General features: G+C 42.1%; 2 protein-coding genes across 6 annotated transcripts in view; one reads left to right on the forward strand and one right to left on the reverse strand.

Annotated features, from left to right (window-relative positions):
* Positions 1-1,232: 1,232 nt before the first annotated feature.
* On the reverse strand, positions 1,233-12,324 carry LOC140742075 (hyaluronidase-1-like). Its single transcript, XM_073072896.1, has 4 exons — positions 12,215-12,324; positions 9,058-10,041; positions 5,696-5,785; positions 1,233-1,884 (listed from the first exon to the last, which is right to left on the reverse strand). The coding sequence occupies exons 1-4, from the start codon at positions 12,221-12,223 to the stop codon at positions 1,561-1,563; spliced, it is 1,407 nt and encodes a 468-aa protein (XP_072928997.1). The 5' UTR covers positions 12,224-12,324; the 3' UTR covers positions 1,233-1,560.
* Positions 12,325-14,519: 2,195 nt separating this feature from the next.
* The window catches only part of LOC140742074 (hyaluronidase-like), an 88,841-nt gene continuing 76,375 nt past the window's right edge, over positions 14,520-26,985 (forward strand). For 2 of the 5 annotated variants that reach the window (XM_073072887.1, XM_073072894.1), the window contains exons 1-2: positions 14,520-14,652; positions 15,905-16,014. In XM_073072887.1, coding sequence (XP_072928988.1) covers positions 15,940-16,014 — 75 coding nt within the window. In that variant the 5' untranslated portion in view covers positions 14,520-14,652; positions 15,905-15,939. Of the gene's footprint in view, positions 14,669-15,904; positions 16,015-19,541; positions 19,642-26,985 lie in introns of those variants that run through there. The other 3 variants (XM_073072888.1, XM_073072895.1, XM_073072886.1) reach the window with 2 other exon arrangements.

Raw genomic sequence — 26,985 nt, forward strand, 5'->3', positions numbered from 1 at the left:
TGTCCTGCACGTAGGCGATGGTGTCCCTCAGCAGCACGAGGCTGTCTGAGATCTTCCTGCCCGGTACAGCACAGGTTTGGTCCGGATGGATCACCTGCTCCAATGCAGACTTGACCCTGTTGGCGATAGACTTGGACAGGATCTTGTAGTCCACATTCAGGAGTGAGAAAGCCTTCGACAGGATTCATTACCACTTGTGGCTGTGGAGGCAAGGTCATTGAACATATTTAAAGCAGAGGTTGACAGGTTTTTGGTTGGTCACGGTGTCAAAAGGCTACGAGGAGAAGGCAGAAGAATGGTATTGACAGGTATAGTAAATCGGCCATAATGTGGAGCAGACTCAATGGGCCAAATAATTCTGCTCCTAAGTCTATGTTTATGGATATTCAAGTACTAGTATGTGTACAGGGCAGATTTACAAGCATTTAATGGGCTTGTAAAATGTAGTTAAGATGAAAGGTTGAGATTGTTTTAAGTAATATGGGAAACAGATTCAGTTGAAGCATTTTCTTTTGTGAGAGATCTATACTGCACATGTTAAGGACCAATTTTCAGTTAATAATTATTAGCTGTACAAACTGGAAGGATTAGAGGAGAACTGAAGACATTTTCATTGCACTCAACGGCTCTTATACACTCTTTCCCTGAGAGGTAGGTTAAGAGGAACCTTTAGCAAATTTTAAAAGTATGTGTGTAAGAATCTTAGGTACATCTACCAAGAGCTGAAACATGAAATCAGAGAAATAGACAACTTTTTTGAATAAACTGTGCTGAAAGGCCTCCTGCAGTAAATCAGAATTTTACGTTCCTGAAACTTGTAGGGTTTTTTTTGGGGGGGAGGCACATTTTGTTTGAGAGAGGGAGAAATGGGCATTGGAAAACCAGCCCCTTGTGGAGTTCTGAGATACAGACCCAGAATGCACAATCATTTTTAGAGTTCATATCCAACAAACTGAAATACCAGAATGGATATAGTATGGCAGGTAGACTTGGAAGGGAAGCAAAGTAAATCAGTTTGCATCAAAAAGGCCTTTGTAACTTCCAACCTTATTAGCAACTGCTGAAATCTAGACAACATTGAGTCAATGGCGAGGTACTCATCTGCCATTACAAGTGCTAACTTGAAAGAAACACAGCTATTCTGAAGTGTCTACGATATTCATCCGTCAAGTTTCAAGCTGATTTTGTTTTGTGATTACAGTACTTACTCTTTCCTCCAGATAATAACAAAATTGCATTGTGAACCATTTTTAATACCAATCATTAAGGAACAAGCCTTGTAGAAAGATCATATATTGCGTTCCATGAAAGTGTGATCAAAGAGATCTGCTCACTCAGCAGGCATGTGGTTTCACTGATGCAATTTTGCATTAATATTACAATAATTGTTTACAAATTACAGTTGGTGCTGAGGTGTTTCCATTAAGTCCGATCAATGACCTTGAACAACTTAGTACATATTGACACAGATAAAAATGTAAGGCACATGATTATATTAAATATGAATTAACATTTCCAAGAATTGAAAAATGGGGAGGATAAACAACTACTGATTTCTCACTATATTAATGATGTTTCTTGGCAATGAGCTCCCATCCATCCCTTATAGCAGTGGCATTTGAACTGCTCTTTCATGCTTTGCACATCTTCCAAACACAAGGCTCCACGGGCTGTTAATGCAGAGCCAGAGGATGTAAGAACAGAGATAATCTCAAAGCTTCTGGGACTGAGATGGAGATAGCTTTGGGATTCAGGGTCTTGCCGCACGCATCGTCCATGGCCACTGCACATAACTTTGCTGCATAACGTAGCAGCTACAGTTGTATTGAGAACATATCTTCCAAGCTCCTGATCAATGTAATCTTTCAGTGCTTCACATCTCTCCTGATAGAAAAGCACAAAACAAAATAAAAGCCTGCATTAAAACATTTAACCACTGATTTAACACTCAACTTTACAGGAAAAAAACCCACTAATTTTAAAGCTACAGACATTCTAAAGGATTTCTAGAGTTGCATGTAGGCTCTTTAATCCATGAAGAGATCCCAGTGGATAACTTGACCTGGATTTGACACATAGTGAAGGAAGAAAAATGCTAATAAGTTCTGTTGTGGTTCATTGTGGAACATAGAATGTAGCTCACAGCAAGAGTGTTAGACCAAAATAGATAGGTGCAGAATTAGACCATTAATTCCATCAAGTCCTCTCTGCCATTCCATCATGGCTGATTTGTTGTCTCTCTGAACCCCATTCTCCTGCCTTCTCCCCGTAATCAAGAATTTATCAACTTCCACTTGAAATATACCCAATGATCTGGTCTTCATAGCCATTGTGACAATGAATTCCAGAGATTCACCACCCTCTGGCTAAATAATTCCTCTTCATTTCTGTTCTCAGTCTGTTAGTTACCATTCTTAGTCCATGGGCCTTTGTCTGCTTTTCTTCTTATTCAATCAGTGGATGTTGCCTTTAATTGTCCTTACCTAATTGCCCCTGAGTAGGTGGTGGTGGTCTACCTTCTTGAATCTCTGCAGTCCTTGAACTCTGGCTGAACCCAGAATGATTTTGACTCAGTGACAGTGAGGAAACAGTGATATATTTCCAAGTCAGGATTGTGTGTGGTTTAGAGGTGTTGGATCTGACTATTTAATTCTTAGATTAGACTGTTTAATTGTTATTGTTATTTTCTTAACAGTTTTACAATTAATTATCTGCTTGTATTTTACGTAATTTTTATATGTATCTGTAAGTTTAATATGCCTCTAGTGGTTATACAAAGTATAATTCTGGAAAGCTCTGGAAGCTTCTTTGTACTGCATTGTTTGAATAAGAGCTTTATCACTGGTTAACTTGAATAACAGCTTTCTAATTGGTTAATTCTTACCATTAAATTTGAATGGAATTTCCTTATCTCTGTGATTTTAAAAAAAGCTGTTCTTTGCTAGGCACCATCTTAGTTTCTTTCTCACCACTTTGCTTAGTTTATCCTCTGTCACTCTGTTCAACTTTCCTTTGTTCTATCTGATGCACCATCAATAACTCACGCTGAGACTTAGGAAGCGAGATATCGGCTTTTATTGACTGGAAGAATAAACAGCACTACATCCTGGGGAAAATGAGGGAGAGCAGCAGCCCACAGTCGCCTTTATACAGGGGTCTGTGGGAGGAGCCACAGGAGCAGTCAGCAGGGGGTCTGTGGGAGGAGCCACAGGAGCAGTCAGCAGGGTCTGTGGGAGGAGCCACAGGAGCAGTCAGCAGGGGTCTGTGGGAGGAGCCACAGGAGCAGTCAGCAGGGGGTCTGTGGGAGGAGCCACAGGAGCAGTCAGCGGGGGTCTGTGGGAGGAGCCACAGGAGCTGTCAGCAGGGGTCTGTGGGAGGAGCCACAGGAGCAGTCAGCAGGGTCTGTGGGAGGAGCCACAGGAGGAGTCAGCAGGGGTCTGTGGGAGGAGCCACAGGAGCAGTCAGCGGGGGGTTTGTGGGAGGAGCCACAGGAGCAGTCAGCGGGGGTTTGTGGGAGGAGCCACAGGAGCTGTCAGCAGGGGTCTGTGGGAGGAGCCACAGGAGCAGTCAGCAGGGGGTCTGTGGGAGGAGCCACAGGAGCAGTCAGCAGGGGGTCTGTGGGAGGAGCCACAGGAGCAGTCAGCAGGGTCTGTGGGAGGAGCCACAGGAGCAGTCAGCGGGGGTCTGTGGGAGGAGCCACAGGAGCAGTCAGCGGGGGTCTGTGGGAGGAGCCACAGGAGCAGTCAGCGGGGGTCTGTGGGAGGGGCCACAGGAGCAGTCAGCAGGGTCTGTGGGAGGGGCCACAGGAGCAGTCAGCAGGGGGTCTGTGGGAGGGGCCACAGGAGCAGTCAGCAGGGTCTGTGGGAGGAGCCACAGGAGCAGTCAGCAGGGGGTCTGTGGGAGGGGCCACAGGAGCAGTCAGCAGGGGTCTGTGGGAGGAGCCACAGGAGCTGTCAGCAGGGTCTGTGGGAGGAGCCACAGGAGCAGTCAGACAGGTATATCTAGTTCACCACACTATCAATGCTTAATAAAACAATCTTGAAGCAACAAGTTTTGGACTTCTTTCCTGACTTCTGAAAGAGCCTTGGATTAACCATCAGAGGGCAACAACATGTAGTGGTGTTCCCATGCATTTGCTTCCATTGCCCTTCTAGCCAGTAGAGGTGGTTGGTCTGGAAGGTATGAGGAGTCTTAGCGAGTTGCTACAGGGGAACCTGTAGATGGTACAAACTAGAGTGAGTGGTGGAGTGCTTCATGGTAGAGTGTGAATGATTGTGCCTACTAAGAAGACTGCTTTGTCCTCTATGATATTGAGCTTCTTAAGTGTTATTGAAGCTGCTCTCATCCTGACTTGAGCCTTGTAGATCGTGGCAGACTTTGAGGAGATAGGAAGCAAGTTGCTCACACTGAATTCCAAGCCTCTGACCGGCTCTTGTAGCCACTTTGTATATTTATTTATTTAGAAATACAGAGTGGAATTAGGCCCTTCCAGCCCTTCAAGACATGCCACTCAGCAAACCCTACAACCCTACCTATCATAGGACAACTTACAGTGACCAACTAACCTACCCAGTAGGTCTTTGGGCTGCTGGAGAAAACCCATGAACTCTACGGGGAGGATGTACAGAGACTCCTTACAGAGGACAACAAGATTAAACTCTTAACTCTGATGCCCTGAGCTGTAATAGCATTGTGCTAACTGCTACCCTACTGTGGCACTCTGTGTATGGCTACTGCAGTTGTTTCTGGCCATTGGTAACCCCATTCGATAGTGGGAGATTTAGTGAAGGTCGTGCATTGAATGAAGTTGATATCTGGATTTCTCTTGTAGCATTTTATTATGTAGTGTGAATGTAACTTGCCATCTATCAGCCCAGGCCTGTCCCGGTTGCTTCATTATCCGAAGAGTCAGAAATGGTACTAAGCATTTGTGCAGTCATCAGCAAACATCTTTATGTCCGACCGTATCATTAAAGGAAGATCACTGATAAAGCAGCTGAAGATGGTTGTACTTGGGTCACTACCCTGAGGAATTCCTGGGGAGATGTCTTGTGGCTGAAATTATGGATCTCCAACCACCATAGCCACCTTCCTTTGCACTAGGTTTGATTCCAACCTGTGGAGATTTTCCCCCCAATGCCCACTGACTCCAGTTCAGTTGGATTGCATACTTAATCAAATTCAGCCTTAATGTCAATGGCAGTCACTCATACTTCACCTCTGGAGTTCAGCTGTTTTGTCCACTTTTAGACAAAGGCTGTAATGAAATCAGGAGCTGATTGTCTTTGGTGGAACCCAAACTATCCTTCTGTGAGCAGGTTGTTGCTAAACAAGTGCTGCCTGACCACCTCCTCAATAACTTTGCTCATGATACAAAGGAGCCTCATGAGGTGTTACTTGGCCAGGTTGGATTTGTACAGTGCACGGTACACCTGGGCAATTTATTTATTGATCTCATTACTGGAGATCCAGTATCACTAGACCCTGCCACTTTGATTTAGACTAAGCCTTCATTAACCTGGTCCAACGTACTTGCTTCTATTGAGATGTATTCCTATTAAACATGTTCACGATCACAAAACATCATGAAGTAATTGAAAGTATAAAATATTCCATTTTTCTTATATTCCAATGTATCAAAACTGCTGCACTACTTGCCTGAAATTATTTACTGCTATGAGAATGAAATACTCACCCTGGTGCGTGAGTTGGCCATGTCCCCCCATAGAACCACTCCACAAGTTCCCATGGCAGCACTCTCCCCAATGGTGTGTATCAAGTCTGCCTGGAAGGAAAAAGAAGATGCTAATTATATACAATATATTGTTTGGATCAATCTTCCTCATAGTTATGAAGTCATACAGCACAGAAAAAGGTCCTACAGCTCATCACACCCATGACCATCAGTTATTCATCTAAACTCCTCCCAATTCAAGTGTTCCTTTAGATATTGTGAGTATACCTGCTTTCAGCATTATGCTTCTGTGTGAAGAATATTCTTCCTCAGATTCCTTTTAAAACTCCTCTTTCTTACCTTAAACTTATGTCTAGTTCTCTACAGAAAAACAGCACCATAAGAAAGCCAATGAAATGGAGAAGCTCTCTAGAGATCTTGAACCACATGTTAAAGGTGATGAAAAGTTTGTGAGCTTCTGGTTGCCTCCACACACAGCTTTCACACAGGATGCCTCACTTAGTTTATTTTAGGCTAATAGTAATACAGTAAGTGGTCCACAAGAATATTCTCTCAGCCAGACTCAATAGGCTTCCTGGACTGTCAACTTACTAAACTACTGATGCACCTACAACCCATCCTTTCGGAGGGCATTGATATCTTGGCTTCTGTTAATGGAAAAGTGGAAAGATTTCAAAATGCCTGCTCATTTACAGGAGCTGAACTGTATGCTTCCCATGACTCCTGGACAAGCTGTGGTAGAAAGGATCATATTGTGGAGGAGCGGTTCAGAAATATTCCTCAGTGTATCTCCAAAGGAAAATCTACTCCACTGCATTAGAATTCAAAATTGCTACTTCACTGGGCCAATTGCTCTGTACAGAGTACCTATTTGTCCTTTAACCTTAACATTTAGGTGTAGTTTTTAATCTGTTCTGAGAACCATCTCTATCTACTGTTGGAATCCCTGGCTAGTGAAGAATGAAAATGGAGAAGGAGTATTTGAAAGAAAGGTTAAGACTTGTGTTCGTTGGTGAGGAGTGCATAGAAGCCTTGTGTAAAATGTTTAGGAAGTGCATCACCTCCCAAGTTGCCCACTCATCAAACAGCTTCTGCCTAACCTGTGGTAAAGACTGCAGGTTCCGCATTGGCTTCATTGGCCATGTGAGAATTCACAGAATTAGAGCTGAAGCAAGTTATTTATTTATTATTTGTTGAGATACAGTGTGGAATCGGCCCTTTGAGCTGCGCTGCCCAGTAGCCCCTAGTTCAGGGGTGGCCACCCTTTTACATTCCATGCATCAATTTTTTCACACACACGTTCAGATGCACCATACAACTCTTGTACTCCTGTTCAGTTCTTGTAAAAATATGTTAATATAGACATATTTAGCATTTTTACATGATATATTGATTTAATATAAAAACAAGATAAAAATTACTTAATGAGACTTTTAACAAATATATTTTGTCTTTTGATTTTTTTCCTTTTTCTTAATCACATTCTTTCCGTAACTCAGACCCAAGCACTAGCTTCAGTTTTCCTTCTATTTCAGTCTGATGTTGTGTTTTATAGTGTCTATTAAGATCACGTCTTCTATTACATGAGAAAGTATTTTCACAAACAATGCACAACGGTTTTCCTGTCTCATTTTCCCACTGTTCATTGAATTCACGCTTACTATCACTTTCTGCTTTTCTTTTGCTCATTTTCTTTTGCACTGTGATGGGTAACTGAATGTAAAAACAAGGCTTAATTTTCGAAAAAGAACAAAATTGCAAATGTTCACAAAGGACAAACATAGCGCACGAGTGTCAATTGTAAACTGACTGGCAAAAACCTACAACGCACCGCTGGTGCAGACGCCTGGCGCCTCAGGGTCAAGCAAGTATCAAACGTGTATTGAACAGTTATGGAACGACTGTAGAACAAAAGTCCTTCTTCCCTAGTTTGACTCATTGAACGTTTTTTTTTTAACTGAAAACAGATTAATGTGAAAGAAGATAACATTTGCCAAAAGATGTTCATGAAATAATAAAATCGCTAAAAATAATTGCTAAGTCTTAGATTTATTCTCAGTAAAACCCATTTCTAGCTCTAAGCTACTTGAATTCCTGTTATAGATTTTTTTTCTACAAATCGATTTTTGGTGAATACTTTTTGCATGAGTAGGCTTACTTTTTTATTATCATCACTGGGGTGCAATGTGCCAGAAGAAACCTACACTTTAGCAAGGAAAACAAACTCCTTACAGACGGCTTTGGAATTGAAATCCGACTTCCAACACCCCAAGCTGTAATAGCATCATGCTAACCGTTGTGCTCCAGGATGGCCATCCTGGATAATCATCCTAAAGCAAAACCTTGCTCTCATGTAGAACTTTGAACAAAATAATATATCTCAATGAGTTATCAAATAAATAGATACAAAATAAGGGAGGGAATTTCAGACTTCCACAGGCAGGTACCTCTCAGTCTCCACCCAGCTAACAGGAATCACCTGCCACTTGTTTCCAACTCAGCTCTCATCCACAGTCCTTGTTCACTCATTTGAACCAGCTAGCCTCAGCCAGTTGTACCTTGCCTTCATTTACATTTTGTTGTGGCCCTTTGTAGATTGTTATTTTGCAGTTTATTAGTAAAATACCATTTACTGATAAATTATCTCCACTGTTCTGCTTTTCTGTCAAACCTCCTTCTGCATATCCTGACGGGATGGGTGAACCAGCAACTGACCCAGCAGAGTTCGTTTGCTTGAAGGAAATCATGTCAACACATGCAAATGAACCAGCTAGCCTTCAGTTATCTAGTGGCTCTGTCGAGTTAAGTATGTATTCTCTTGTTTTATGGCCCCTCATGGCTTGTTAATTTGCAGTTTATTATTAAAGTTATTGCTCACAACTAAATCATCTCAGTTGCTCTGCATTTGGGTCAAGTCTCTTAAATTTTCTGACAAGAAATCCCAGAGTTCAAGGCTGCATATAAATTGAAACAAGCCAGTCCTAGATATTTTCATGCAGTGTAGTGTAACCAAGGAGGAATTTTGCTTCTTCCCACCTTTTCTCCCAATCTTTGCCTGCTCCCGAGCATGGGTAGAGAGGGAGAAAACAATGTTAATGCCAAGATTGGATCAGCTCGATCCGACTGATCATGCTGGCAAAGCTGGCTCAAGGGACAGATTGGCATAATCTTTCTCTTTATTTCTTATGTATGTAACCTATCCACATTAGAGGACTGCCCAAATATTCAAATTACTGAGAACAAAACTGGGACTTCATCACTCAGTCTACGGTAGCTGAATCATTTTACTTGAATGCCCTTTCACTTTGGGCAAGATGTTCTACTGAAAGACATTTCATCTTACTTACTACTTTCTTGCTTACCTCAGTAAGGAAGTCAAGTGAATGTATATACACAAATCTGGCATATGCCAAAACAGGCAGGGATTCACTGACTTGATTAAGGGCAGCAACACGGAGGGCCTCCTTAATTTTATAGTGAACAAATTTTTGAGTATTAATTGTGGACTTCATATCCTCTTTGATGTAGATGCTGGGATACAGGATTTGTGATACTTTCCAGAGCCATGATAGCTGGCTATTTCTTAGAACATCTTTTGGATTGCAGTGACCTGTGTAGTTGGTTGGTGCATCCTCTTTAAAGTAATTGTAGCATTCTGGGAATTTATAGAAGCCCCAGAATCCCTTTGGTCTCAGTTTCTGTCCTAGTTTTAGTGTTTCACTCATAAATTTTTTTGCAGCATTTTCAAATTCTTCTATGGCTAACTGGACAACCTTCCTTTCAGGTAAATAAGAGAATTTGCTTCTAACCAATTCTTCAGATTTTTTCCTGTAGATATGCATAAATCCCCAGTCACGGTCCCAGAGTGGTCGCCATTCTTCCCAATCTATCACAGCAAGACCATGAAAGTCCACATCTAGTAAATTATTAATGTCTTCTGCAGCCTTCTTGAGGTGTTCAGTCAGACTGGCAATCTGGACAAGGCCATCGTTCACTGGAATCAAGTCCTTAGTGTAGAATGGGTAACGACCCAATTTTAACTTATAGAATATAGTAATATTTTTCCCCACAAAGCTCTCATGTTCATTTTCAACAATATCAAAAACACTCAGATCCAACTCAATGTTAAACTTAGTTTTACATTGTGCAGAAGGTGTGTTCCAGACCACAACGAATGGCTTATTGTGGATAATTGGTGAGGCTGCTGCTGGCTTGAGTGCTTCTCCCCATATTATGTCTGGATAGGTCGAGAGGAAAAATAAGGTGCACATGGGTAATGCAAGACTGGATACCATGACGCTGGTTCTTTCTTCAAGGGCAGATGAACTCTTTCTGATCGGATCATTCTGTAAGATATGAATTAAAATAAACTTATTTGAAACTGAAGAAATTTTCACACAGAAGTAATTACACTCTGTAAGTCATAACAGTTGACCCTTAAGTCTTCTCTGTCACTCAGTAACATTATGGCTAATGGAAACTTAAATTTTGGAATCTGCAGTAACAAATAATCTATTGGAGAAACTCAACAGGCGGAGCAGCATCTAGGAGGAAAGGAATTGTTGATTATAGGCAAGTAGTAGTAGCTCAGGGAGGGAAGTTGAACCGGAGTTGGGAGAGAGAGGCAAGACTACAATAGATGGAAGTAGACAAAAGGATAAAGAACAAAAATGAATAAAAATACAGATGGGGCTAGGTGGGGGGAGGATGTAAAAATTGGAGACAGTTGCTCTAGTGGGATAATCAGGAGCGTGAGGCACTTCCAGTGCTGGAACTAATGTAACATTACAACTAAAGGTGCACTTTCCTGTTTGACCCTATATCCCTCAATTTAATCTGTTCAAATTTCTAACGTTTTGATTCTTAAATACATTCAACAAATAAATATGTACAACATTCCAAGGTAGAGAATTCCAAATTACTGTATTTGCAAACATCTTTTTCTGAGTCTATGACTCCATACTTCATAAGTCTCTCCCAAGGAATCAGCCTACCAGTATAGTATTTATGAAATCATAAGTTTCATGAGATCAATTCTTCTACTAAATTTTAGCAAGCATGTACCCATCCTATTCTCTCCCTCTAAATGTGACGTCCTCCTCGTCAGGATTCAATCTTGGAGGTCTGTCCTGCAGAACCTCCAACTAACTATATGCTTTCTTGAGCATTCAGTCCAAAGCTGCACATGATGAGGAGGCATTTCTTTAGCCAGAGGTCAGCGAATCTGTGGAGTTCATTGCCACAGATGGCTGTGGAGGTCCAGTCAATGGATATATTTAAAGCAAAGGTTGATGGGTACATGATTAGTAAGGGTGTCAAAGGTTATGGGGAAAAGGTAGGAGAATAGGTTTGAGAGGGATAATATGTCAGCCATGATTGAATTGTAGAGCTGACTCGATCGGCCAAATGGCCTAATTTTGCTCTTGTGTCTTATGATATACAGATATGGTCCTGCTGAACCCCCGAGCATTCACTGAATGAATTCTCTTTCTTATAATTCAATCTCCTTGCAACAAATGCCAAATTAATGTTTGCCTTCCTATTGCTTGATGTACTTGCATGTTACACTTTGTGTGACATCTTGCAGAAATCTTTCTTTGCTTTAATCCTGCTGGTTTTTCACTATTTAAAAAAATATTGTTATACTATATATCTCATCAAAGTAATTAACCATACATTTTCCCTTATTCCAAGTTCTTTTTAAACATTTACTTGCTTAATCTACCTCTATATTCCTTCGCAGTCTTATTGTGTCCTCCGAATAATTTGTTTTCAATGTATTTTAGGTTTCCTTTTAAAATTCCAAATATCAAATATTTATTCAACTCTCTATCTAACTTGCTAATTATGCTTTTAAGTCTTTATTAAATTTGTTAAATGAAATTTTCTTTCAAAATATTATGTTGACTCTGCCTAATCATATTAAGGTTTTCAAATACAATTACTATTGTGTCCCTAATTTTTCTAATAAATGATGTCAGACCGACTGGCTGTATTTCTCTACTTTTTCTTTCCTTACTTGCGAACAGTTTTACATCTGATACCTTTTAATTCACTGAGACTTTCTATGATCTTAAAATTTAGGAGACTTAAAACAGGTATTTCTCAATGGTTTGGTGAAACTCCTAACTGATGGAATTCTTATTCAAAGATCAATAGATCTGCATGGCAAAGAAGATACATTGGAAACAATGAAGAACATTGCATTATATATCATGTCTGTATAACTGCTGACAATGAAATGGCCTTATAGGATATTGCTGCAACTTTTACAAATGATTTTCAAGTCACAATGTTAACAGTTTCTTTTCAGAAACAATCTAAAACCATTTGAGTAGAAGCATTAACATCCAAACATGGACAACTCTAGTACACTGATCAAATTTTGGAAGTATATTTATTTGTTTATGATGAATATTAAGGAAATTTAAGTCAGATTGTACAATATGGCATTATATTTGAAAGTAATAAGCTTAGTCTGAAAAATACTTCAATATAAAAGGCAAGTATAATACTCACCACAGGCATGTCTGTGAGCTTGCAGTAGAGAGAGCAGAGAAAACTAACTGACACATCACATCCTGAAAGGTTTTGCAACCACTGGTTAAGTGTGGTAGATAAACCTTTCGACTGTTTTGTCCTAACAACACATACAAAATGCTGGTGGAACACAGCAGGCCAGGCAGCATCTATAGGGAGAAGCACTGTCGATGTTTCGGGCCGAGACCCTTAGTCAGGACTGTTTTGTCCTCTTTGACTTGTTGACCATTATGCCACCTTCAATGTTTAACATCACTTAACAATATCATGATCAGTCAGCTAATTTAAGAAGTTTCATATCTTGTTAAATTGTGTTTTTTTAAACCATTAACCAATATTTTGATTGTTCACCTCTAGTTCTAAAAGTAGTTCAATCAACATTTATTTTATTAAACTCCTCTAAAAGCCATTTTGTTTTAGTGTTGATGTACTATTTTGCTCAAGGATAATAACACTTGTAAACAAAGTGTTGCTAGTGGTTATGAAGGCTACAAAACAAGGAAATCATGGTCAAAAAGAATTTTTTAAACAAAATATACTTTATTCAAAAATAAAATTATATACAACTATTCAATGACTTTCAATTCTTTACAGTTATTACCGTTACTGTTTTAACATTCTCAAAATTCAAAGTTTTGCCACCCACGTGGCACTCTGTTCTTTCATATTTACATTCAGTGGGGTATACCCCCAACCCCCCTACCCCTCAACTCCTGCGGGAGAAGAACCCTAGACTGTGGTCCTTCCCCACCGGGCCCTTGCGGTGGCTGCACTGAGTTTGAGTGTGTCCCTCAGCACCTACTCCTGCGGCCGAGAATGTGCCAGTTGGCAGCATTCCCCCCACGGACATCTCCGTGTGCTGGAAGACCATCAAATTTCGGGCCGACCAAAGAGTGTCTTTGACTAAGTTGATGATCTGCCAGCAGCACCGGATGTTGGTCTCGGTGTGCGTCCCCGGGAACAGCCCGTAGATCAGAGAGTCCTCTGTTACGCAGCTGCTGGGGATGAACCTCGACACTGCCCCTTCCATCCTCCTCCCCATCTTCTCCACAAACCCACGGTGTGCAAAGAGGTGGGTCACCAACTCCTCCTCTCTGCAGTCCTCCCGTGGGCAGAGGGGTGTGGAGACGACATTCTGGGCGTACAGGAGGGATCAGACTGGGAGGGCCCCTCTCACCGCCAACCAGGCGAGGTCTTGGTGCCTGTTGGTGAGGTCTGACAATGAGGTGTTTTGCCAGATGAACTGGACTGTCTGCTCAGGGAACCACCCCACTGCGTCCATCACATCCTGCAGTGCCTGCAGGACCTTACGTGCTGACCATTGCCTGGTGGCCCTGTGGTCAAAGGCGTTGACCTGAAAGAACTTCTCTACGAAGGACAGGTATGGTGGCAACGACCAGCTGACAGGGGTGTTGCGTGGTAAAGGGGCCAGACCCATCCCTCGTAGCCAGGGCGACAGGTAGAACCTGGGCACGTAGTGGTACTTGGTGCCCACGTACCTGGGATCCACACACAACCTGATGCAGCCACACACGAAGCTGGCCATCAGGGTGAGGGCGACATTGGGGACGTTTTTGCCCCCGTTGTCCAGGGACTTGTGCATGGTGGTCCGTCTGACCCGCTCCATCTTGGATCCCCAGACGAATCTGAAGACGGCTCGGGTGATTTCTGAGCTGAAGGAGCGGGGGACTGGCCACACCTGCGCCAAGTACAGCAGCCCTGAGAGCACCTCACACCTGATGACCAGGTTCTTGCCCGCTATCTGTTATACAAGTACTCCAATAAATCTTTGCCAACTTTCAGCATTACTTATGGTACCTTGCGATGCTGATGCGCCTGTTATTTCCAGGTATCCCTCTTTAACACTGAATCATTTCATTTATAATATCAGGTATTCCTCTTCCAAACTAAATGAATCACATTATAAACTCTTTTAAGAAGAGTTCCTGAAGTTATATTCATACGCAGCTGCAACTCATTTATTTATTATTTCCAGGGTTCATTTGCCACTTCGCTGACCGCCTCGTCGTTCCGCTTCTCTCCGCTCTTCCCGCCGACATGTGACGCTGTTTCTGGCGGCCTCGCTCCGCTCTTCCCGCCGACATGTGACGCTGTTTCTGGCGGCCTCGCTCCGCTCTTCCCGCCGACATGTGACGCTGTTTCTGGCGGCCTCGCTCCGCTCTTCCCGCCGACATGTGACGCTGTTTCTGGCGGCCTCGCTCCGCTCTTCCCGCCGACATGTGACGCTGTTTCTGGCGGCCTCGCTCCGCTCTTCCCGCCGACATGTGACGCTGTTTCTGGCGGCCTCGCTCCATTCCTCCTGCCGACATGTGGCGCTATTCCAGTTGTGCTGTGGCGATCTCTGCTCCCCTTTCCCCAGGTGCTGGGGCAAACCATGGTCGAGTGCGGGGACAGCGGTAATGAAATGAACACGTTAGTGCATGTTGCAAGTCAGTAGTAAACACGAGGTGGCGGGGTTAGTGGCGTCACCCCGGGGCCCTGCTGGGCATTAGGTACAGCCTGCGCGCGGGGTTAAGGGAGTCCCGGCGGGGCTTGCAGCATGACTCCGGCCTGCAGTTTATCTGGCAACACTGGATAAATGCCGGCGTTTGTGCCTTTTTCCGTTCTTCGTTCCCCAACACATTGGGGTCCTAATGTGTTGAGGAACGGAACGCGCAACGAGGCAGTCATGTTGGGCTCAGCAGATAGGATCAGGTCCCGGCACCACGGAGGCAGCAACAAATGACAGGGAGCTAAATATACTGCCATGTGCACATGGAAAACCTGCTTGCAGCAGAATAGCAGGCACTTCGGCTCAAACACATGAGATCTAAATTACACAAAACAGTGAAGAGGGAGACGAAAGAATGTATAAAGGCAAGACTGCAAAAAATAAAGCAAATCGAGACTAGCTACGGATAGAGCAAGACGTGGTTCGTAGTATTGAGATAGGGTTAGGGTTATATTGATTTGTTTTTAAGAACCTGATGGTTGTAGTTGGGTAGCCGTTCCCGAACCTGGTGGCGTGCGATTTAAGATTTGTGTATCCCGTTTGACGGTAGTAAGTACGATTTGTTAATACCCTGTACAGGCTAATGTGCAATTAGGGAAGTTGGTCCCTCTAAGCTGTGCAAGAAGCAGCTTGCTGCAGAATTTTTGCATGTGCATTCACAGTGGTTACTCATCCATTTGTGTCAGCTTATGTTTAAAAGATTCTGCAGCCATTCTAGAGACTGTTGTGCATGAAAATCCTAGGAGATTAGTTTCTGAGATTCTCAAACCACCCCATCTGGCAACAAGAAAACTCCACTGTCAAAGTCACTAAGATCACATTTCTTCCCCATTCTGATGTTTGGTCTGAACAACAACCCATTTCTGCATGCTTTTATGCAATGAGTTGCTGCCACATGGTTGGCTGATTATAAGTAGGTGTACCTAATAAAGTGGCCTCTGAGTGTATGCAAGTAACTACAATAGTTCATAGTTACTGTAATACTCTATTATTCTTCATGCAGCTTGTTGAACCTAACGTTAGCATATCTGACAGAAAGAATGAGAGGAAAAATTGACAAAGATTAAATAATCTTCTATGCCCTGCTCACATTCATTAATTTTAGTTTGTCAACCCAGCAGAATTTCTTACTGGTGAATATCTTGCCCCTGCTGCAGGCATGTCTCCCATTGGTTGATGACAAGTTGTGGGCATGTTGAAGACTGGGGCCAGCCATCTCAGAGAGGCTGACGGCAGGTGTACAGCGTTAGGCGCAGGAAAGATCGAGGTAAATCAAGCGTCATCAGCCCAAACAAATACTCTTTTGAGCAAAACATTAATACCTTTAAAATTTAAATCTACGGCCACACTTTACCTTCCTTTAAAGCTACCTCTTTGATCAATTTTTTTGGTTACATGTCCAAATGTCTTGTGTAAGTGTTGTCTGATAACATTTTGTGAAGCTTGTATGTTTTGCTATGTTAACAGCAATTAATTGATGTCTTAGGAATTATGTGAAATCTTATGCCAAACAAAGATGCCTTTTCACAGCTCTTGACAGTGCTAGCAGGAGTTTCTGTTTTCTGCTCACAACTTGAAGCAATGAAAGAGCTATTTACTGTTTTGCCTCCTCTTCCCAGACAAGAGGAAAGTCCAACAACCGGGTGGAGCACATCAAGTTCAAATAAGTTTAGTTTATTGTGTAACACGAGTGAATCTGCAGATGCTGGAAATAAATAAAAAAAATGAAATGCTGGCAGAACTCAGCAGGCCAGACAGCATCTATGGGAGGAGGTACCTGGCCTGCTGAGTTCTACCAGCATTTCGTGTTTAGATTATTGTGTACATGTATACTGCCAAATTAGAAAATATTCCTCCAGACCAAGGTGCACAGCACAGTACATATAACATAAAGTAATATTACCTCTAGTAAACTAACAAATAATAAGGTGCATTTATACCACAAGTGAAAAAGTAAACAGTGTAGCCCTACTGGCATTTTATACGTGAGTGGTGGCAGTGAGTTCAGTACTTAAAGCCTGGGGGAAGAAGCTGTTTACTATTCTAAAAGTTCTTGTCCGGATGCAATGGTACTTCCTGCCTAATGGTGGGGGGGGGGGGGGCGGGGGGGGAGTGTCAAAAAAGACCTGGACCAAAATCCTTCAGCAAGATAACAAGTAAATGTTTATGGATTCTGTGTACTTGTTTCACAGTGACCACAAACTTAGAGTTGCTGCACATTTTTACAAAAACCTTTCCTGACATATATTCCATGCCCTTTCCAGCTAACATAGATCAGCATTTTCTTTTATAATGATTACCTACTGTGTCATGCCCAGTGTTCATTACTTCTCTTTGGAAAACATTTTCTATTATGCTCTCTAATCTCTGATTGGGTCAAAACCTGAAGAACAGAGTTTACAATTCAAATTATTTTTCTTACTGGTGTTAAGTACAGACAAAAAGGCAGTTGAAATAAAAAGGGAATCAGATATTGGGCAACTCGTGGCATTAATGACACCATAGAGTCATAGAAAAGGGCAGTGCAGAAACAAGCCCTTCGACTCATCTGTGCCGAACCATATAAACTGCCTAATCCCATCGGTGAGAAGGTTAAGAGTTAATAAAAATTAGATCTCCTTGATGAATACTAGCATTCTTTAGTCACTTTAGCACATGGAAAACATGCACAGAAAATGACTTATGACCAATTTTAATATGCTAAGCTATCACCATGCCTTTGCAAACTGAAACTATTCCTAGATTAGTTACTGACACTAGTTTATTTCCCATTTTATCATCTTTCCCTTATCCGGTGGGGTTTGCTGGATTTACTGAATGATATCAGTTACAAATGCAGCTGCTAACATGAAGCTAAAAACTGTAGTTTATGCTAATTTTTGTAGAAGCAGGATATTATTGATGGTGATTCATGCTCTTTACCTGAACTGGATGAGAACACCTAATCTAGCATCACAGTTTCAGTTAGGAAGGATCAGTGTTGGGACCGCTTCTTTCTATGTTGTATGGCAAAGATTTAGATCAGTGGTCCCCAACCACTGTCTGTGACCCAGATGAGCGACTTGATGGTTTTGTGGATGATATGAAGATTGATGGAGGAGCAGGTAGTGCTGAGAAAGCTGAAGGAATTAGACAGATTAGGAGAATGGGCAAAGAAGTGGCAGATGGAATACAATCTAGGGGTAAAAGTGTAAACTATTTTCTAAATGGGGCGAAAATTCAAAAATCTGAGGTGGAAAGGGACTTAGGAGTCCTTGTGCAGGATTCCCTAAAGGTTAACTTGCAAGTTGAGGCAGTGTTGAGGAAGGCAAATGGAGTGTTAGCATTCGTTTTGAGAGGACTAGAATATAAAAACAAGGATGTAATGCTGAGGGTTTATAAGGCACTGCTGAGGCCTCACTTTGAGTATTGTGAGCAGCTTGGGTCCCTTATCTAAGAAAGTCTGTGCTGATACTGGAGGGGGTTCAAAAGAGGTTTACAAAAAAGATTCCAGGATTGAAAGGCATATGATATGAGAAGCATTTGATGGCCCTGGATCTGTATTTGTTCAAGTTTAGAAGACATGAGGGGGATCTCATTGAAACTTATTGAATGTTGAAAGGCCTGGATAGAGTGGATGTGGAGAGGATGTTTTCTATAGTGAAGGAGTCTAGGACCAGAGGGCACAACCTCAGAATAGAGGGACATCCATTTAGAACAGAAACGAGGAGGAATTTCTTTGGTCAGTTGGTGGTGAATCTGGAATTTGTTGCCACTGGCGGCTGTACAGGCCAGGTCATGGAGTGTATTTAAAGCAGAGGTTGATAGTTTCTTGATAGGTCAGAGGGTGAAAGTTTACAAGGAGAAGGCAGGAGAACAGGGTTGAGAGGGAAATGGATCAGCCATGGCGGAGCAGACTTGATAGGCGTAATGGCCTAATTCTTCTCCAATGTTTTATGGTCTTACGGAGTACCTCATCTGTCTGCCACTCATTGGGGTTATGGTTGATGTTTCTTCTTAAGCCCCTATATTCTGGGTCATAGGCTGCCGACAGCAGCTCACCAGAGTCCTCTATCCTGGGCTGCTAGAAGGTGGCTGGCCCTGTGACGTTTACAGGACTCTCTGTAAATCTGGAGTAGCGTATATCAGCCACATGGTACGCAGGGTGGAAACCTGCATCAAGGAGCACAGGAGATGTATCCATTTGGATTATTCGCGGTGGCCATAAGATTGACTTTGACGGCACAAAACTGCTGTGCCGCACCAATGGCTTTTGGGACTGCCTGGTAAAAGAAGCCATTGAAATGAAACTAGAGAAAAAGAATTTTAATGAAGACGAAGGTCTCGCTCTGAGTACGAACTGCAATTTGATTGTAAACAAGATGGGAGAATGGATATCTGATTGGATGAGGACTAGCCAAATAGGACGGACAGACTACGGGGGTGTAAATAACACCAGATTAGACATACCAGGCATCATCCCTGAAGAAGTTGGCAGAGTTTGTCATAGAAATGACGGTTATAATCGATACCTGACCTGGCTGGACATCCAAGAACTGTTTATACATTACCACCCATGATGTTTACAATAACTTCTTATTCTCTAACAGCACAACTTTCTGATCATATCACATTTCAAAACCTCATTCTAACCAGTCCTTTTGTGTGTTTCTTTTCCTTTTGAAAAAAACTGATTAAGATATCTTTTCAAATGGGAAGTATTGAGGGATACTTCCCATTTATGTGGCTGTCACAAGAGAGTTTGTAATTTCCTGCTTTGTGGGTGATGAAAACCCCTTTTCTAAGCATTCCTGCTATGTTTCGCCTTTCTACTCACTCCACCCAAGTTGTTGCTTGGATAATATTTCCAGTCACAGAGGAATCTTGCCACTTAGTCGGTCAAACGATGCCAAAGGTTAGAATAAGCTGATTTGTGTTTTCTGACTTGAATTTGAATTAATTTTTAAAAATCACAGTACTCTAAACTTGAAAGATGTAAGAAAAGTGAATGCAAGTAATAATGGCATCTGACAGTTTTACTCTTGCTCTTCTGATATTATTGCTTACTTGTTACTGACCGTTGGTGAGAATTTGTTAGAGACTGAAATTCTAGTTGGGTTGTGTTCTTGGTTTCCTCTCCTATCCTAGTCCTGCTGAAAGGTTTAATAAATTCAGAGCTTTTACTTGTAATGCTCATAGAATTTAGATGTGTCCCTTTTTCCTCTTTCTTCTGAATTGCAGTTAGAGTACAATTTCAAACCTTGTCATATTCTATACCCTTAACAGTGTTACTGAGCAAAGAGATCTTGGGATCCAAGTTCATAGATCCATGAAAGTGGCTACACAGGTTGATAAGAGTGGTTAAGAAAGCCTATGAAATGCTTGCTTTTATTAGTTGAGGCATTGAATTCAAACATCAAAAGGTTATGTTGCATCTTTATAAAACTGGTGGATACTCTTTATAAAGAGTTGGTGGATGCTTGGAATGTGCTGGCTGGTATGGTGGTTGAGGCAAAAACATGAGAGGCTTTGAAGAGACAATTAGATAGGTTTATGAATGTGAGGAAGATGGAAGGATATGGACATTGTGAGAGTATAAGGGATTAGTTTTGGGGGTGGGGGTTGATATACTTTTTAGCTGGTTTGACACAATATTGTGGGCTTTAGAGCCTGTTCTTGTGCTGTACTATTCTATGTTCTATAATTATGTATGTGTGGATCAATCATTTGTATCACATTGCTTTCTTGTGTAATTATAAGATGTGGAAAGTTATAGATCACGTTATTTCCTTGCACAATTCTGGAGGTTGTTATTCAGTTGAAAGTTAAGGAACTGGTGGCACAAGGTTTGCAGAAGAATGTATCATTGAACATGTAGACCATCTTGTGATTAATTTGTAATCATATTTACTTGCTAAATCTAAGGCCCTCCATTGGTCGGGTCAGCCATGGATGTTGTGTCTTAGCTGTCTGCATCGAAGTCGATATGTAAGCCAAGGCAATACGATATGGAGAGCAAGCTGTTGCCCATTCAGAATGCTCCCCCCTGCACGCAGCAGATGAATCCAGAGGAACGGCAGAGACTGATACAGTTTGACACCAGTGGCATTGCAAGAGTTGCCAGTCAGCAATGAACTCAACACAGGACTGCCTTAGAGTGTTCAGCTGTAGAGCTTTTGTTGAGGTTTCCTTCAGAAGCCTTCCCTGTGAGTAAGTATGACAGGAAGGCAACAGAGATTAGAGATCAGAGTTTTCCTTCTAGATGAGCTGACAACCACAGCTGATAAGCCCCATCTGCCTGAAGCGACTGGTTTCAATTTGCCAGTAATCCATCTTTGTCCCTTCTGTTGTCAGTAGAAATGGTACCACCAACCAGGAGCTGGACTTAGTGGTCAGAGGCTATTTGAGATGCATGTCGGTGGGAGCATTTAATGCCCCTACCTACCCAGCCCTAGCTATGACAACCTAAAGGAATCACTTGCTAAATATCTAAATAAAAATAGCCAGGATCATAAGACTTTCTTCGATAGCTTATTTTTTATCCAAGGAGCCCGTTTCAGAAACTTGATAAAGTACCAATGCCCACGGGTCTGTAATTGATAGTACTGTACATGAGCACTTAACACCAGTAATTTGGGAATCGCATGAGAAGTGTTAATGCTTTTAAACAGAAACACCAGCAACACAACTAGATGGTGTGATGGACACTAAGCATGTTTGTTTTGAAGACTGAGGCATAGAATGTTAAAGTTGGGACATTATGGTGCAATTTTACAAAGCACTGATTAAACTGTACACTAGTGGTCACCAGCCTTTTTAAGCCCAAGATCCCCTACCTCGGCGCTAGTGAAAGGCAAGATCGACCTACTAAGTCATTTAGGGGAAAAAAAAGCGCTCAGATTATACTTCCAATTTGAGGCCCTTTATTTGGGCTAATTGTATTTTAATTACATAAAATGCTTTTGTCAAACTTTCAAATTAATTTAACTAAGGAAACACTGTAACTAGCATATCGAACAGGCCATAGCAGCATCGAGCTCATCCAATAACGCCTTGAATAAGCCGTGCTGAAGCGCTTTTGCTCAAATCAAGTTTATCAGTTTGACCACCAGTGTCATTACATGAGAAAAGTCCCAGCCAAGGCCTGCTGATGAATCACACAGTGATAATCCAGGAAGTCGGAAAAATCAGGGTCATTATGGCATAGTGCTATAAAACCAACGTGCACACCGCACATCGCTGGGGCCCCGTCAGTAGTAATTGCCACCAGTTTATGAATGGGGATGTCATTTTTACGGACATTTTTTAAAAACTCATTGTAAATATTCTCACCTCTCGTTCTCTCCTTTAAGTGCAAAAGAGTGAGCAAGTCCTCCTTTTTTGTAAAATCCTGGAAAGCCATTCTGACAAATACAACAAGCTGAGCTGTTTGCATTGCATCCAGAGATTCATCAAACTGTCGTGAACAATATTCACAGAATGACAAGTCCTTTAACACTGTCAATCCACGTCCTCTGAGCAGCATGTTTGCTGGGCCTCCAACCCCGATTTCAGCTCCTCCACTTTCCTGGTACTGGTAAACTTACTGAGACACTAGTATAAGTTTCAGGGGTATGCAAGCTAACGACACCACTGTTTTGGTTTCCCATTTCTTGTATATTTGGGGAATGTTGGAATTTAAAGGGGGAGAAGTGTTGTAATGTGAGCGTTATAAAGATAAGTTAATATCAATTAGGATCATAGGATCATGGTAATATAGCAATACTCCCGCTATGGAAACTGCTTGTAAAGAGAGATTGTTTCCGGGATTGCGGTGTTTTCCTTGCGGTCTTTTCTGCCTGGTGCGCATTAGTGAAAACCTCTGTATGTGAATATTGTTTTACCGTCCTAGATAAAGTTGTTCCTTTTGAGCATGAAGTTGTCAAGTGGTCCTTTTTCAAAGTAGAAGTTACTACATATTTGCATCAGAAGGTTTATCAGGCATAATCTATTTGTGTATTTATTTTACATTTTTTTTCTGGATCTACTGGGGAAGTCTCAAAGATCGACTGGTTGGCAACCACTACTGTACGCTGTATTGTGTACACTTCTGGTGGCCTTAGTGTAGGAAGGATGTATTCTCTACAGACAGGACTGAGGAGATTCACCAGGGTGTTGTCTGCCTTTAGTTATATGGGTATGCCAGTTTGTCTTCCCTGAAGTGAAGCAGGTTGAGATGGTGACCTGATGGCAGTACATAAAATCATAAGGAGGCATAGATAGGGTAGGTAGTTAGAAGCTTTTTATTTATTTAGTGATGCAGTGTGGAATAGGCCTTCATGGCCCAACAAGCTGCACCAACTTGACCCTAACCTAATCACAGGACAATTAGCAATGACCAATTTACTACTAACTAGTACTTCCTTGGACTGTGGGAGGAAATCTGAGCACCCAGAGGAAACCCACTCACATTGGGTATCAAAAACAAGAAGGCTTAGGTGCAAGATGATAGTTATATAAAAGAGTTTTTGCTGTTTGGAACCCACAGCTAGGGAAAGTAGTGGAATCGTACATAATCACTACATTTAAGAGATGTGCACTTATGTAGATAGGCACTTATATAAGCAAAGTGTAGAAGTTTACAAATCTAATGCCAGAAAATAGGATTGGTGTAGATGGACCATAGAGTCCAATTCAATGCTGCACAACTCATGATCTATGACTGTTGAGGGCTCTTATTATTTTGAGGCATCATTACTGTTTTTCTTTTCTCCCACCCCTTTACAGCTATCTCTCAATTTCCAAGTGATCAGTTATGCCCCACTTTAAAAGCACCTGGGAGAATTGGAGGTTTTATGTATACACCATTACTTGATTTTTATTGTTCACATGGACCAGTGGGTGTGCTATTTTGGTGGGCAGGCAGTCGCTAAGTTACATAGAGGGTTCCCTTCCTATGAACTGTCCATAAACCAATTTCTTTGTGAGTTACAAATGTCTGTTTTGTTTTAAAGCTACTTGCATTGGATTGCTTTACATATACTTGCTATAATTCTTTCATTTCATTGAGTAATCAACCTAACCTTACCCGTAATGAAATGAATGGTCTCCTCCCAAATTCCTGAGGGAAGGTTAGGGATATGGTTAGTGTGTTGATGCCAGAAGCATGGTGACACTTCCAGGCTGCTCCCTGACCAATCCTTAGACTGTGTTTGTTGTTGATGCAAAACAATGCATCTCACTATGCTTCGATGTACTGTACATGTGACAGGAATAGCTACTTCGAGTGCCAGGCTTTAGATGTTTCAGACAGGACAGGGATGGAGGCAAAAGAGGTGGGGGAGTGGCACTGCTGATCAGAGATAGTTTCATGACTGCAGAAAAGGAGGAAGTCAAGGGATTGTCTACTGAGTGTGGGTGTAAGTTAGAAATAGGAAGGGGTCAATAACTCTACTGGGTGTTTTTATAGAGCACCCAATAATAACAGGGACATCAAGGAGCAGATAGGGAGACAGATTCTGGAACGGTGCAGTAATAACAGGGTTGTCATGATGGGGGATTTTAATTTCCCCAATATTGATTGGCATCTCCCTAGAGCGAGGGGTTTAGATGGGGTGGAGTTTGTTAGGTGTGTTCAAGAAGGCTTACAAAAGAGGTTGTACTTGATCTGGAATTGGGAAATAAACCTGGTCAGGTGTCAGGTGTCTCAGTGGGAGAGCATTTTGGAGATAGTGATCATAATTCTATCTCCTTTACAATAGCGTTGGAGAGGGATAGGAACAGACAAGTTAGGAAAACGTTTAATTGGAGTAGGGGTAAATATGAAGCTATCATGCAGGAGATTGGGAACAGGTGTTCTTGGGGAGATATACGGGTACAGCAGAAATGTGGCAAATGTTCAGGGATATTTGCATGGCATTCTGCACAGGTACGTTCTAATGAGTCGGGAAAAGGATGGTAAAGTACAGGAATCGTGGTGTACAAAGGCAATTGAAAATCTAGTCAAAAAGAAAAGCTTACGAAAGATTCAAAAACTAGCTAAAGATAGAGATCTAGAAAATTATAAGGCTAGCAGGAAGGAGCTTAAGAATGAAATTAGGAGAGCCCGGAGGGGCCATGAGAAGGCCTTGATGAGCAGAATTAAGGAAAACCCCAAGGCATTCCATAAGTATATGAAGAGAAAAAGGATAAGACATGAGAGAATAGGACCAGTCAACTGACAGTGGAAAAGTTTGTATGGAATCGGAGGATTTAGCAGAGGTACTTAATGAGTCCCTTGCTTCAGAATTCACTACGGAAAAAGGACCTTGGCGATTGTAGGGATGACTTACAGCAGACTGAAAAGCTTCAGCATACAGACACTAAGAAAGAGCATGTGCTGGAACTTTTGGAAAGCTTTTGGATAAGTCACCAGAACCGGATGAGATATACACCAGGCTCTGTGGAAGGAGATTGCTGAGTCTCTGGCAGTTATCTTTGTATCATCATTGGGGACAGGAGAAGTTCTGGAGGATTGGAGGGTTGCAGATGTTGTTCCCTTATTCAAGAAAGGGAATAGAGATAACCCAGGAAATTGTAGACCAGTGAGTCTTACTTCAGTGGTTGGTAAGTTGATGGAGAAGATCCTGAAAGGCAGGATTTATGAACATTTGGAGATGCACAATATGATTAGGAATAGTCAGCATGGCTTTGTCAAAGGCAGGTCGTGCTTTACAAGCCTGATTAAATTTTTTGAGGATATGACTAAACACATTGATGAAGGTAGAGCAGTAGATGTAGTGTATATGGATTTCAGCAAGGCATTTGATAAGGTACCTCATGCAAGGCTTATTGAGAAAGTAAGGAGGCATGGGATCCAAGGATATATTGCTCTGTGGATCCAGAACTGGCTTGCACACAGAAGGCGAAGAGTGGCCGTAGACGGGTCATATTTTGCATGGAGGTCGGTGATCAGTGTTGTGCCTCAGAGATCTTTTCTGGGATCCCTTCTCTTAGTGATTTTTATCGTTATTTTTATAAATGACCCGGATGAGAAAGTGGAGGGATAGGTTAGTAAGTTTGCTGATGACACAGAAGTTGGGAGTGTTGTGGATAGTGTGGAGGGCTGTCAGAGGTTACAGTAGGACATTGATAAGATGCAAAACTGGGCTGAGAAGTGGCAGATGGAGTTCAACCCAGATAAGTGTGAAGTGGTTCATTTTGGTAGGTCAAATATGATGGCAGAATATAGTATTAATGGTAAGACTCTTGGCAGCATAGAGGATCAGAGAGATCTTGGAGTCCGAGTCCATAGGACACTCAAAGATGTTGCGCAGGTTGACTCTGTGGTTAAGAAGGCATACGGTGTATTAGCCTTCATCAACCATGGGATTGAGTTCAAGAGCCGAGGGGTAACATTACAGCTATATAGGACCCTGGTCCGACCCCACATTGGAATACTGTGCTCAGTTCTGGTCACCTCACTATGGGAAGGATGTGGAAACCATAGAAAGGGTGCAGAAGAGATTTACATGGATTGGTGAGCATGTCTTATAAGAATAGGTTGAGTGAACTTGGCCTTTTCTCCTTGGAGCGACGGAGGATGAGCCTGATAGAAGTGTAAAAGATTTTGAGAGGCATTGATAGTCAGTGGCTTTTTCCCAGGGCTGAAATGGCTAGCACAAGGGGACACAGTTTTAAGGTGCTTGGAGGCAGGAACAGAGGAGATGTCGGGGGGTAGGTTTTTTACGCTGAGAGTGGTGAATGCGTGGAATAGGCTGCCAGCCATGGTGGTGGAGGCAGATACTATAGGTTCTTTTAAGAGTCTCCTGGATAGGTACATGGAGCTTAGAAAAATAGAGGGCTATGAATAACCCAAGGTAATTTCTAAAGTAAGTATATGTTCAGCACAGCATTGTGGGCCGAAGGGCCTGTATTGTGCTTAGGTTTTCTATATTTCTGTGAAAGAGTTAATATATGAGGACTGTTTGATGGCTCTGGGTCTGTAGAAGATTGAAGGGGGGATTTCATTGAAGCATATGGAATATTCAAAGGCCTAGATAGAGTGGAGGTGGAGAGGATGATTCCTATAGTGGGGGGAGTCTAGGATCACAGGGCACAGCTTTAAAATCAAAGGACTTCCATTCAGAACAAAGATTAACATAGAACATAGAAAACTTACAGCAGAATACTGGCCCTTTGGCCCACAAAGCTGTGCCAAACGTGTTCTTACCTTAGAACTACCTAGGCTTACCTATAGCCATCTGTTTTTCTCAGCTCCATGTACCTATGAGGAGGAACT

The sequence above is a fragment of the Hemitrygon akajei genome, chromosome 19 (genome assembly GCF_048418815.1).
Source record: "Hemitrygon akajei chromosome 19, sHemAka1.3, whole genome shotgun sequence".
Classification (NCBI taxonomy): Eukaryota; Metazoa; Chordata; class Chondrichthyes; order Myliobatiformes; family Dasyatidae; genus Hemitrygon; species Hemitrygon akajei.

What these genes read in the sequence shown, in the direction of transcription:
- LOC140742075 (XM_073072896.1), bottom strand. An exon ending in CACTTGACTTCCTTACTGAG is followed by an intron (nt 5,786 to 9,057) that starts GTAAGCAAGAAA and finishes TTTTCCTTCCAG; the next exon opens with GCAGACTTGATACACACCAT. An exon ending in TGGCCAACTCACGCACCAGG is followed by an intron (nt 1,885 to 5,695) that starts GTGAGTATTTCA and finishes CTTTTCTATCAG; the next exon opens with GAGAGATGTGAAGCACTGAA.